Source organism: Rhyacophila brunnea, unplaced genomic scaffold (assembly GCF_057557595.1).
Source record: "Rhyacophila brunnea isolate RB1 unplaced genomic scaffold, BYU_Rbru_1.0 scaffold_6, whole genome shotgun sequence".
Taxonomy (NCBI): Eukaryota; Metazoa; Arthropoda; class Insecta; order Trichoptera; family Rhyacophilidae; genus Rhyacophila; species Rhyacophila brunnea.
In genome coordinates this window covers 31,754,745-31,767,034 of record NW_028233276.1, presented here as the reverse complement: position 1 = coordinate 31,767,034, position 12,290 = coordinate 31,754,745, and the positions used below count along the sequence as shown (strand labels likewise).

General features: G+C 33.0%; 1 protein-coding gene across 1 annotated transcript in view; it reads left to right on the top strand.

Moving 5' to 3' along the window:
* The window catches only part of LOC147065561 (uncharacterized), a 36,819-nt gene extending 33,656 nt beyond the window's left edge, over nucleotides 1-3,163 (top strand). Inside the window, exons 5-6 of the mRNA XM_085956593.1 lie at nucleotides 874-1,074; nucleotides 2,829-3,163. Coding sequence (XP_085812719.1) covers nucleotides 874-1,074; nucleotides 2,829-2,924 — 297 coding nt within the window. The 3' untranslated portion in view covers nucleotides 2,925-3,163. The remainder of the gene's footprint in view (nucleotides 1-873; nucleotides 1,075-2,828) is intronic.
* The last annotated feature ends 9,127 nt before the right edge of the window (nucleotides 3,164-12,290 follow it).

Here is a 12,290-nt window from a genome sequence, read left to right as displayed (position 1 = left end):
CCTCGTATATAAACGTCATACAACTCACATATTTACATACGTGAACAGTTAATTACATTTTATCCTTATTCGTGTACGATTAGCATAGATCTGTATTTTGACAACAACAAAAAACATTGAAATATTTCTTGATTTAGTTACTATATTTAGATTTTATGACATTTTTCATTTGTCAGACTTTATTTTCTATGATATTATAATATATACATATTAACAATCCATTATGTCGGTTGGCTAATTGCATGGTTAGAAATGATTAATTTGTTTCAACGCTTAATCTCCATTACATAATTAGGTAAGTATAACATTGTTAATAATAATCAAAAAATAGCATTTTTTAAATTAAAGTTCTTATAAAAAAGTAAATTGTTGATACTACATAATATTATATTTTCAGCGTCCATTTACAACATTTTTTGGTGGGGTTGTTTTTATTTCTTTACAGTTCTGGCAGTTTCCAAAATTCAATTTTTTTAATTACAAAATAATATTACACAGGTAACTGTATAATTTTTCGGATAATGTCTGTCTCCTACTGTTTTATCACCATCTTCTTTGACCCCTAATTCGATGTGAATCTTGGCTGCCTATCAAAGAAATGTTTGTCAATATGATTTGGTTAACCTACTAGAACTAGACCTATATTCTGGATCCAATAACCACATTGAAAATGGACAGGTGTGAATTTTCCAGACACGCGGTTCGAAGATGTGACCTAACATTCTACCATTAATCCATATCGAGCACCGGTTCACCAACATCATTAATTTATTAAATAACATTTATTTTTCGAATAAACACAACATAATTTTATATTCGATTTTATAATTATTTATGCACCTGTTTCATGTTATTAAAATTGGTTGTTTTCAGACACCTGCTGTGGCCACCAAACACGTTTCCTATGAATCATCCCCATCAGCTGGTTATTCAGGTTTCGGCACTGGATTCCTCAACGCGTTCTTGAGCGCCCCCAGCCAGCAAGTTCCCTCCTATGCACACTCAACCACCGTAGAAAAATCAATCAACCATGGCGGACAGAAAAACCCGTCGTTCTTTGAGGACATTTTCAACGTAAGGGTTTTTAGCTATTGAGTTACTCCCAAAATTGTTGCAACACTCGGTGTATAGACATCTTATTTTTACAAGAATCATTATAATTGTTATCTTTTCACTCAACTTGAATTATATGGATTAAAACAGTGGTATTCGAAGTCTGTGCCGCGCCACCATAGAATCTTTGACAAAAATCTACACAAAATTAAAATGTTAATTCAATTGCACCAGTTGATATTATGATGTTTCCATATATATATATATATATACAGATTCAATATCTGAGAGCAATATGGGTTTATGCAGTTGCTTGGAGGTCGCACGTGTTACGGATTCCGTTTAATATTGACTTTAATATTGAGTTTAATATATACTTGTGGAGTCGTCAAATGTTTAGTGTTGGTATAAATAAACGGACTATGTATGTCTGTAAATATGTACACCAGGTTTTTGCATCAGTTCATTTAAAATAGCGATATAATAAAACTTAGTAGAAAAAAATAATACATTTAAATTAAATTTATGACTAAAACGCCGACGGTGGCCGCGCGGTTTAAGCGTTGGACTATCACGCCGTGGGTCCGAGGTTCGAATCTTGGGTCTGGCAAGTACACATACTGTTTTTCAATTTGTGTGTGAGTCAGGTTATAAACCTAATAGGTTGAGCAAGTGGCTGACATCCATTTCTCGTAAAAATCAAAATCTGTTAATACAAACCTCTACTCTGTGGAGGCACATATATTCGGATCGGATATGGTCGAAAAAAAAATAGTAAGATATGGCATGCTTACCCATTTAGTAAAGAACACTTGTAGATACTAAGAGCACCGTCAAATAAAAAAGTTTCAAAACCACTAGGTAAATAATATTAAGGTTACTTCATCTCTAACCACTATAAACTCATATAGTATGCAGTTATGGTATGTGCATTCGATAATTTATAGTTGTGTTATTTGGACATGATTTTTTGACGCTTCCTTATGTTGATGGTGTACTTTCAAATTCAAATTGCATCTGCAGTTAAATCTTATATTAATGTTTACAATCTGACCAATAAATACTTATTCTCTTCTTCAGGTGATTTCTCGACTTTATTTATTTTTCTAGATTCGTGATTGTTTTTTTGATATATCAAAACTTTTTTTAGCTGTTTTGGCCAAAAAAAAGAAAAATTACCGGAAAATTTAAATTCCGTTCAGAATCAAAGTCGAGGCGTTTTTTTTAACCAATTTTCTTGAGATATTCCATTATATTTTTTAATTCCGGTTGCAGTCAGCAGCTTAGTCTAGTGACAATCTCATTGATGATTTCTCGATAAGTGCGAATTCTATAAGTTTCGAAGAATTTATTTCTCGAGATTCAAGATAGGCCTTTTCTGATTACTTCTCGAGAATTCTCGATGACAACCTTTATTTGGCAGTGTCCATAGTTCATTATTAACGAGTGTTTAATTTAGTCGAAAATATATAATTTAATAATATCTACGTACCAGTTTTTCTACTTTCAAATTGCAATATCTCTATAAATATCATAGTATCATGCATGCAGAATTACAAAATTATACAATTATGTAACATAATGTATCGCCTATAATGCCGGAAATAGCATTATCGAAATAATTAGATTTGACATTAATTATTCTAAATAATATTATATCTCACATCTCAATGCCATAGATAGGTATTTTTGAGAATATTATAAAATTATACACATTTATGAAGTAAATATTTTCAGAAAATAATTTGACTAATTCTAACTTTCTTTTTTTCTAGATCCCCATCTCCACATTAGGCGCCGTTAGCAAATTCCTCAGCAATTCTGCATCTGGAAGCAATCTGAACGTTCAAAAATCTTACACCAGCCATTAAAGATTGTGCAATCTAAATTAATCACACACTATGTAATTTTAAGCTATCATAAGTTGGGAAATGGCGACATAGATCGTTACAATATTCAATGAATCAAAACAATTACACGAGGCCAGTAATTGTGAGGTGAATTCTATTATATACTCAACGGGGGTTGAAACAGTTAAATATAATTTTAATTGTAGTAATCATAGGTGTTTTTTTACATGTTTGACATAATAAACTTTTTGTACTGATAAGTATGTTTTATTTTGTTATCGTATCCAATACATACAGTAGCGTTCCGTGGGGCTGACAGACCATGCGTTGCTTAGGGGTGACAAATGAAGGAATGAATAATATGATTACAACTTTTGAAAACAGTGGCGGTTTTGTATTGTGCCGACGAAAGTACCGACATCTTAGTTTAAAGAAATCACAAAGGGCCTCCAAACTTGTCAGTGCGACATACCTCCACGTACTTAAAACTATCACTATTTGAGAGTAGGTTTCGTAGAAATGCTCCAATCGTCAGTCATTTTTTTCAAGGTTTTTGTTGCATTTGCCAGTTTAAGATAGTAAATTAGGTAGTTTCAACTAATAATTTTGCACACAATTTGGGACTAAAAATGAGACGGTACCTATTCTAAGTTTGCCTAAGGGCGCCACTTTGCATAGGGACATCACTGAATACATAGGTACTCAACGCTATTAATAAATTAACAGCGATTATAACTGGCTTATTTAAAATAAATTCGTCATTTCATAAAGCTATATAAAAGTAGGTATAATGTTACAATACACGTTTAGAGATTTGATAAAAATATTAATATTAAAAATAAAAACTGTTCAGAGCTATTTTACAACGTTTTTATTGGGTCGTATTCTTATTTGTCCGGTGGTTTTTTGTCCGGTACTAATCTTGCAATCGATTTTTAACTAACTTCCCGACTAGCTAGACATTTTAAACTTTTAGAATATATCAGAACACGATGCCAATGCATTTTTTTTAAATACTTTTACTAATTTATAATCGAACCACTTTATGCACCTGTCTCGTAATTATCATTATCGTGAATGTAACGATAATGACTACAATTTACCTGTAGAAAATATATAATTTTCAATTTAATGTGTGGAGTTATACAGTCAGCCAATTATCGTCCAACGAAATATTATTTGATAATTTCGTCTCTGTTCTGGCAGAACACACTAACTGGAGAATACTAGTTTTGAGTAATTTGACTTTGAAGTTGTTAAAATGTTTGAAATAATCGTCTAACATGTGAGTTTATTAAGTAATCGTAAAAAGGGTGACTTTAAAATAAAGACTGTTTATTTATTAAGAAGGTTTCTAGACGGTAAAGTTTGAAATAAGGAACATTTTGGTACTAACTCAATATGTATTTTTTTCGAATTAGTGTTTTCTGCCAGAACAGTGACGATTTATTCTGAACTTTAATGTAAACTTGACAAGGTCAGAACTAAACGGCGAGCTGTATTTTACAACGTTTTTATTAGGTCGTATTCTTATTTGTCCGGTGGTGGTTTGTCCGGTACAAATCTTGCAATCGATTTTTAACTAACTTCCCGACTAGCTAGACATTTTAAACTTTTAGAATATATCAGAACACGATGCCAATGCATTTTTTTAATACTTTTAGCCATTTTTAAGTAGAATTAAATTCATTTTCAGTTAATTCTGTTTTGTATGAAAAGTTATTTCGGAAGAAATCCGTAATCCAATCCACTATTATTGGTTGCTAGGGTCCTAACAACTAAATTATTAATATATACGTGCGTTACTATGGAAATCAATATGAGTGTCGAAATGACATTTTAGTATTATTTCTATCAAATACATTTTTTTTTGATCGTTTAAGCTAGTCAAGTCAAGTTTATATGATTCAACAGAAAATTTAAAAACGTTGTATATAAAAAGTTATTTTTATCTTGTAATTATTTACTAATAAGTATGTATTTATCTTATCGTATTTAATTTGGAGAACGTGTTTCTCAAGATAATTCGTTTTACCAGTTCTAAATGCACATATAAAATTCCTAAAAATTACACATTGTGAAAAAGCATTATTTTTAATAATATCAGTTCGTATAGTCCGAAGCTTAAAATTTTATAACACACATCATAATCTCACCTAAACTCACCTTATTGAACCAATTAATTTAATGTGTATATATTGTGACAGAAATCAATAGATGTTTCGTTATAATCAGTAGGGTACTGTATGACTTATAATGAATGCTAAAACTTTCAAATGAATCTTGCTCACCTTTCAAACAAATCAATTAATTGCAAAAATCCTTTGTGTTAATACCTACTCACGTCAAGTATCATTTATTTTTATACAAACGCACTTTTTAATTACTAACAACAATTAAAATAAAAAGACACGCAATGGGTCAGCATTATTAAACTCAAGGATAAAAATACATATAATGTCCGCTTTATCTTTGTTTTTGTATTCAATATAAATAAATATTAAGTATATAGTTATTTAACAAACGAGGCAAAAACTAAATACATGCCTGCCTGTCTATGTCACACCACGAGAAGGCGCACCAAAGTTAGATATTGGTGCATACAAGTTTGATACGGTCGACAGTTTCATATACCTTGGATCTCTTGTAACTCGACATAATGATATTACAGAAGAAATCAACAAGACAATCATGTCTGCGAATAAATGCTACTTTGGCTTGTTAAGACATTTTAAGACCCGCATACTATCTCGGCGAACTAAAAGCACTCTTTACCAGACACTTGTAAAGCCAGTGCTCACATACGCATCGGAAACCTGAACATTAACTCTGCGAAATGAACGAGCCCTAAACATCTTTGAAAGAAAAATTCTCCGCCGTATATATGTACCGATCAGGGACGGCACCAATTGGAGAAGATATAATGCTGAGCTCTAGGGGCTGTACGAAGATTGCAGCGCAGTTCAATCAATTAAAATTGGGAGACTGCAATGGCTAGGTCATGTGCACCGTATGAATGACAATGAACCTGCAAAGAGAGTGATGTTCAGCAATCCAATAGGGCGTAAAAGAAGAGGCAGGCCAAAGATTAGCTGGTTGGATGGAGCTGCCAGTGACTGTGACTGCCGTATTCTGGAAAGCGGCCACAGTAGATAGGAATAGGTGGAGAGAGCTGTTGGAGGAGGCCAGGACCCACACCGGGTTGTCGCGCCCCTGATAATGATATAAATATTTAACAGCAATATTATTATCCAAACCTAATGGGCCATAGCTTTCTCAACCAGTGACGTTCCGTTATATTTAGTAAGTAAATCAAGCGTCGCATAGGGGCGTCATATTATAAAGGGTGGCAAATGAAGCATCGATTACAAATATTATTATAACTTTTGAGAGCAGAGGCTGTTTTCAGTAAAGCAGACGATGCGATCGCTTTATTAAAAAGAATCAACATCTTAGTTTAAAAATAATTAAAAGATCAAAAGAACTTTTTATATACCACGTTTTTAAATTTTCTGTTGAATCATATAAACTTGACAATTCTATGTATTAATAATTTAGGACAAATAAGGCAATTGTCAACAAATCATTTTTTTGCTATTTTGCAACAAACAAACAAATATATAATACCGAAATGTCATTTTGATTTCCATGGTAACGCACGTATATATTGATAATTTAGTTGCTAGGACCACCCCCTTAGCAACCAATAATAATGGATTGGATTACGGATTTCTTCCGAAATAACTTTTCATACAAAACAGAATTAACTGAAAATGAATTCAATTCTACTTAAAGACGGCTAAAAGTATTAAAAGAATGCATTGGCATCGTGTTCTAATATATTCTAAAAGTTTCAAATGTCTAGCTAGTCGGGAAGTTAGTTAAAAATCGATTGTAAGATTTGTACTGGATACACAACCACCGGACAAACAAGAATACGAGCTAAGAAAAACATGGTAATAATTTAAGTATAAAAAATACTGACAACCTAAATTATAGTATTGTATTGTAATACATATTGTAATGGCAGTTTATCGCATAGGGAACATTCTCACAAGGGTGCATCCAGACCTGTCAGCGCCATCGAAAACCACGTAGGTACCTAAAACCACCGCTATTTACGAATATGTTACGTGTAACGCTTTAATGCTGAGTGTATGTTATGTACGTTAATTTAAAGTTTTTTGTGTACCTATTTGTCTATTTAAGATAGCCGGAAATAAATAATGAAAAGTTAAGTAAGTACCTAACGATTTTTCAAACCATTTGAAATTGAAAATGAAAAAGGGGCTGCCGGCAAATCGTGTCTAGGACGATTCGGCGTCGGGACAACTGGACGCCACGCAATCGAATGAAATTTGAAAATAAATAAAAAGATTTTTTTTATTTTTATATTAAACATGATTTCTCAATCTATAATAAAAACATTATGTTAAGAACAAAATGAATTAAAACTTACTAAGTAGTAGATAGAAAACTGATTATAAATCCTCGTCGACTTTCTGAATAAAATCGTAACGAACGTATATTTATGTTATCAGACAGTCCGGCGCCCATTTGTCCTGGCGCCCAGTTATCCCATTTACTACTAAGTCTACCAAGGAAGTCATTGTTCTCAAAGCAACAGATTTTATATATATGGGCTATTTATCTGTTGGCATTTATAAAGAATATCATCATAATGAAAGAAAAATAAATTCTACAATACTATTCTAATAAACAATATATATATATATAAGTATTAATTTTATTTCAAATAATATATTTTGTAATGTTTTAGTTTTATAACCAGTAGGTAGGTACTAACAAATTCATGTTAAATGATCCAATAGCTTATGGTTAGCGGTAGAGGTAAGTACCTATCTGCTTTGAGTATGACTGGTTTCGAAGAAATTTCCAATCACCTGCAAAAATTCATTTCATTGCAGTGAATGTCAACATTATTTTATCAAGGATGTTTATTATTTTTTTTAATTATTACAGTATCCGGTTTCTAAACATAGTATTCAATGACATACACAAAATACTTTCAATACATCATTATTTTTTGCAGTTTATTGCAGGTAAATTGCATTTAAAGTAACTACTTACCTATCTACAATTAAAAACACTTATTAAGATTGTTAATTAAATTAAATTAATTTGTCAATTTCATATTGCATTTTTTTTCAATTTAAATAACTATGTAGGTACCCAAATTGGTTTCAAACACAGAACAGATTAATAAATATAATTCAGATAGGCTAATAGCTATACTATAACCCCCAATACAATACGTTTTGAAGCAGGGTTTTGAATGTGTGAGTGCCCTACGAAAATAAAACAAACATTATAGACGTGCACTAGAGTGTGTTGCAACCTTCAAATACACCAATATTGAATAAGCGTCAGTGCATAAACCGAGAGCAGTTGACTGAACGAAGGACAAGCTTAGAATGACGTATTCATGAGACGTGTTTAAATGTATCCCACATTCTTACATATATCGGTTGCCTGTTTGTTACTTACTCCACGCCCGTTACGAACCTATTTCAGTTCCCATTAATTCTATGTTCTCTGGTTTCCAATAATACAATAAACCTCTACATACGTAAGTATACTGTAAGCTTTATGATGATAATATATAATTTGAAAACACCTTAGAGAAAATATATTATAATCACTAGAAAAATACAATACTCACCGTGTCGAACCCGCGCCCATATTATGCTCTACACTCGTACTTGTATGTTACATTCTTAAATCATGTGAAATATTTGTTGAATTAAAAATATATTTATGATATTAATTTAAATAACTGTTAATTTATCCAATTCATAAAAATATTATTCCATAAAGAAAAACAATGATATTATATATATTTAAAAAAGGATGATGATGAGTAGCTTTTCATTAGATCAGGGGTTCCCAACCCCGTGCCCGCGGGCACCATGGCGCCCGCGGAACGATTCATATGTGCCCGCTACTATTCGACAGAGACAGAATTTTCACGCTAGCCTGACACACGCAGAAAACCCGAAGTGAACGAACGCCACGAACTGAGCCGATGAACGCCGATGACAGTAGTCACGTGCTCGTACCGTCCCGATTGCTTTGGCGATCATCGGCTCAGTTCGGGTTTTCGGCGTGTACAAGGAGTGATGTGCAAATAGCATTCCCCGCCTGGAACCGCGTTGTTGTCATTGTGATTGCGATTGCTGCGCCGTTCGGGTCGCGACAGTTAGTTAGGAGACATCTTCGTCTGACGAAACACGAATTAGGAGTTTTGATATTCCTTCTATATCAGTGGTCTCCAACCTTTATGTTACTACGCCTCCCTTTAAAAAAAATCTAATCTTGGCGCCTCCCCCCCTTTATTTCATTAAATAATACAGACACTTTTTTAACACACAAGTTTTTACTACTTACTTATATCAAATTCATTTTTTAATTAATTTTTTTTTCATGAGACGAATGAGCTTGTTTATTACCACAATCAATTTTAAAAGAAGTCAACCAAATTCATCATCGTTCATTGACAAAAATTAATGGATTCTATCATGAGTTCCACATAGTGAATAGGGCCCACAGGCCAGGATCTTTCACCCATATATTAAAAATATTTAATATCTTTGAAACAAAGCAGCGCCGCAGGCGACTTTTTTTACTATTAATAAAATTATATGAAAAATGCATTAGCAAACTAACCAAGAGCTCAGGAAATAGATTTTTGTTTGCTTCAATATATCTGGCGTAGAAATCATTTAAAAGTGGAGACATGTATTATTGTTATATTATATTAAAGAAATCACGTTAAAAACAGTTTAAAAAAAAAATATCACACCCTGCCTACACGCTTCAGTTGACACTTTAGCTACGAGTTACATTTAAATTTTAGGTTATTGTTTTCATGCAACCAGCGGTCGTTTTGTGCATTACCGAAACAGAGCGTTTGCAAAAGCGCCATTTTTAAATTTCTCCGCTCCAAATATTTTTTTAATAGGATTTAAATATATGTATTATATATTTAAATAAACATTCATGCACTGAATTTTCACTGTTACGTTAAGATATGAACTTTTATTTATTTGTAGATATTATGGTATAAAAAATAATTTATTCAAAAATTTTGGCGCCTCCCCTGGCAATAGATCGCGCCTCCCCTGGGAGGCGCGCCTCCCAGGTTGGAAACCGCTGTTCTATATAGTTCTAAAATGAGTGGACCGAGTAAAAGACAACGAACCTTTAATTTTAACACTGACTGGGAGGAATCATATTGTTTCTTTAATGTGAAAAATAAATGCGTCTGTTTGTTGTGTGGTAGTAGTATTGCAGTGCCTCACCGATGAGCATCTTTATGATTGTTTGCTAACAGGATTATCGTCATACTCTCCTAATTATGAGGCACTGGCCAATGATATGCAATTCCAGAGCTCACATTGACATATTGATATTCTATTTTTTTATAAAATGTTTTCTTTGTATTTGTGTTTTTTGTTTACTTTGTTTACGTTTTGTAAATACATTTCTCTGTGTGTATGCAATTTGAATAACAGTTTTATTATTTTGAAACATTTTTGTTTATTATTTATTAATAAATTATGAATATAAGAACATAAATTATGGGAAAATGAGAAGTTATGGAAGGAGTTTGTCGATTAAAAATAGGTGGTGCCCGCCACCCTACCGATATTTTAGAATGTGCTCTAGAGTGCAGAAAGGTTGGGAACCCCTGCATTAGATGAATGTTTTATACAAAAAAATATGTATGATCAAGCATGCACGGTAGAAGTTATAATTCGTTAAAAAGGGTACTATCACAATTGAGGACGGAATTCAATAGGATTTAATTTTAATACATGGTGAGAGTTAGACGACTAAAGATGACAACCGTTGTTTAAATTTTTATTCTACATTTTCCATCAATTCGTTTCGTTAACATAAATTTGTTCGACGCACAGAAATGTCAAGGAAGTAATTGAACCTAGAAAATTAAGACTTCTTTTAACTATACAACATTCAAACATTGGCATTCAAAACAAAATGCATTTGACATTAACCCCGTCAGACTTCCTGCATTCGAATCGAATCGAATACTCTTCGCATATAATGCTGCCTTGATACTTAAATAATAAATCAAACATGACTCATTTTCATCATATATCCTCGGGATTCACTCTACTGAGAAACTGAGCGTAAATAAATTTAACTTCTTCTAGCGGAGGTTGGCCACCATAAAGGCGATCTTATCTTTGTCGTCTGTTACTCGGAAGAGTTCGGTGGAGCTGCACTCGTACCAATCACGGAGGCCACGAAATGCGGCGCCGTCGTCTGCTACGCTTCCCATTGATCTTACCTTGAATGCCGAGTTGGGGAATGATGTATTTTTGTCCTCTCATAATGTGGCCGAGGTATTGTAGTTTCCTGGTTTTGATACTACGTAGAACTTCTCGGTCCTTCCCCATTCGATTGAGAACTTCAACATTTGTCACCCGGTCAGTCCAAGGAATTTTGAGGATGCGTCTATAAGCACCAATAATTTTGTGTTAGTTCTGTATCGGTATGAAACCTAGAGCCTGACTGATAAAAAGTATACTGAAAAAAAAAACAGCGAGCGGTCAAATGTTATTATTTTTAACACATCATTTTAATCTTGATTCTAATCAAGTAAGGGGTAATTGTGCCTGCATGAGCTTGTAATTTTTTTTTACGAAATCAGTTTATTCCAGAGTATGTAGACAGTTGTGTTAAATACCTTTTTGGTACAAGTCGGTTATGGGGAAGCCAGCGGCAAACACATTTTGAAAATAGCCGATATACTGGATTATTTGTTAGGTTGGGTTAGGACACAGTGCCACGTGTTAACAATTATTGGAGATAACTGCTTTGTTTATGGAATTGCGTAGTAATATTCGTGTTATTTTAGAGCGATAAAAATAACGGTAACGTATTACAGTGTTAACTAGGTATTTAGAATTGCCCTGCAGCGAGTCTATTCTATAAACAAGGCTGCTTTAGGTCTACTACGGCAGCTAAATAGAGTAGGAAAGTATCGAATTATTAACACTTATTGCAACAATTACAATAATTTAGTTATAATTGTTACAGAAAGTGCTATGTTTTAAAAGCACCTGTCTTGGCTGTGATAAATTTTAGACCGAGATTGACAGTTTTGACAGTTCAGACAGCTAACTTATTGTAATTGTTACAATAAGTGTTAATAATTCGATACTTTCCGACCCTATTTAGCTGCCGTAGCGGACCAAAAGCAGGCTTGTGTATAGAATAGACCCACCTGCAGGAATCGATGCAATAGTAATAATATATATTTTAAAAAAATCACAAAGAAAAATAAATCCATAAATATGACACATATTTTGAAGGTTTTACCGCATTTTTTTGGAAACA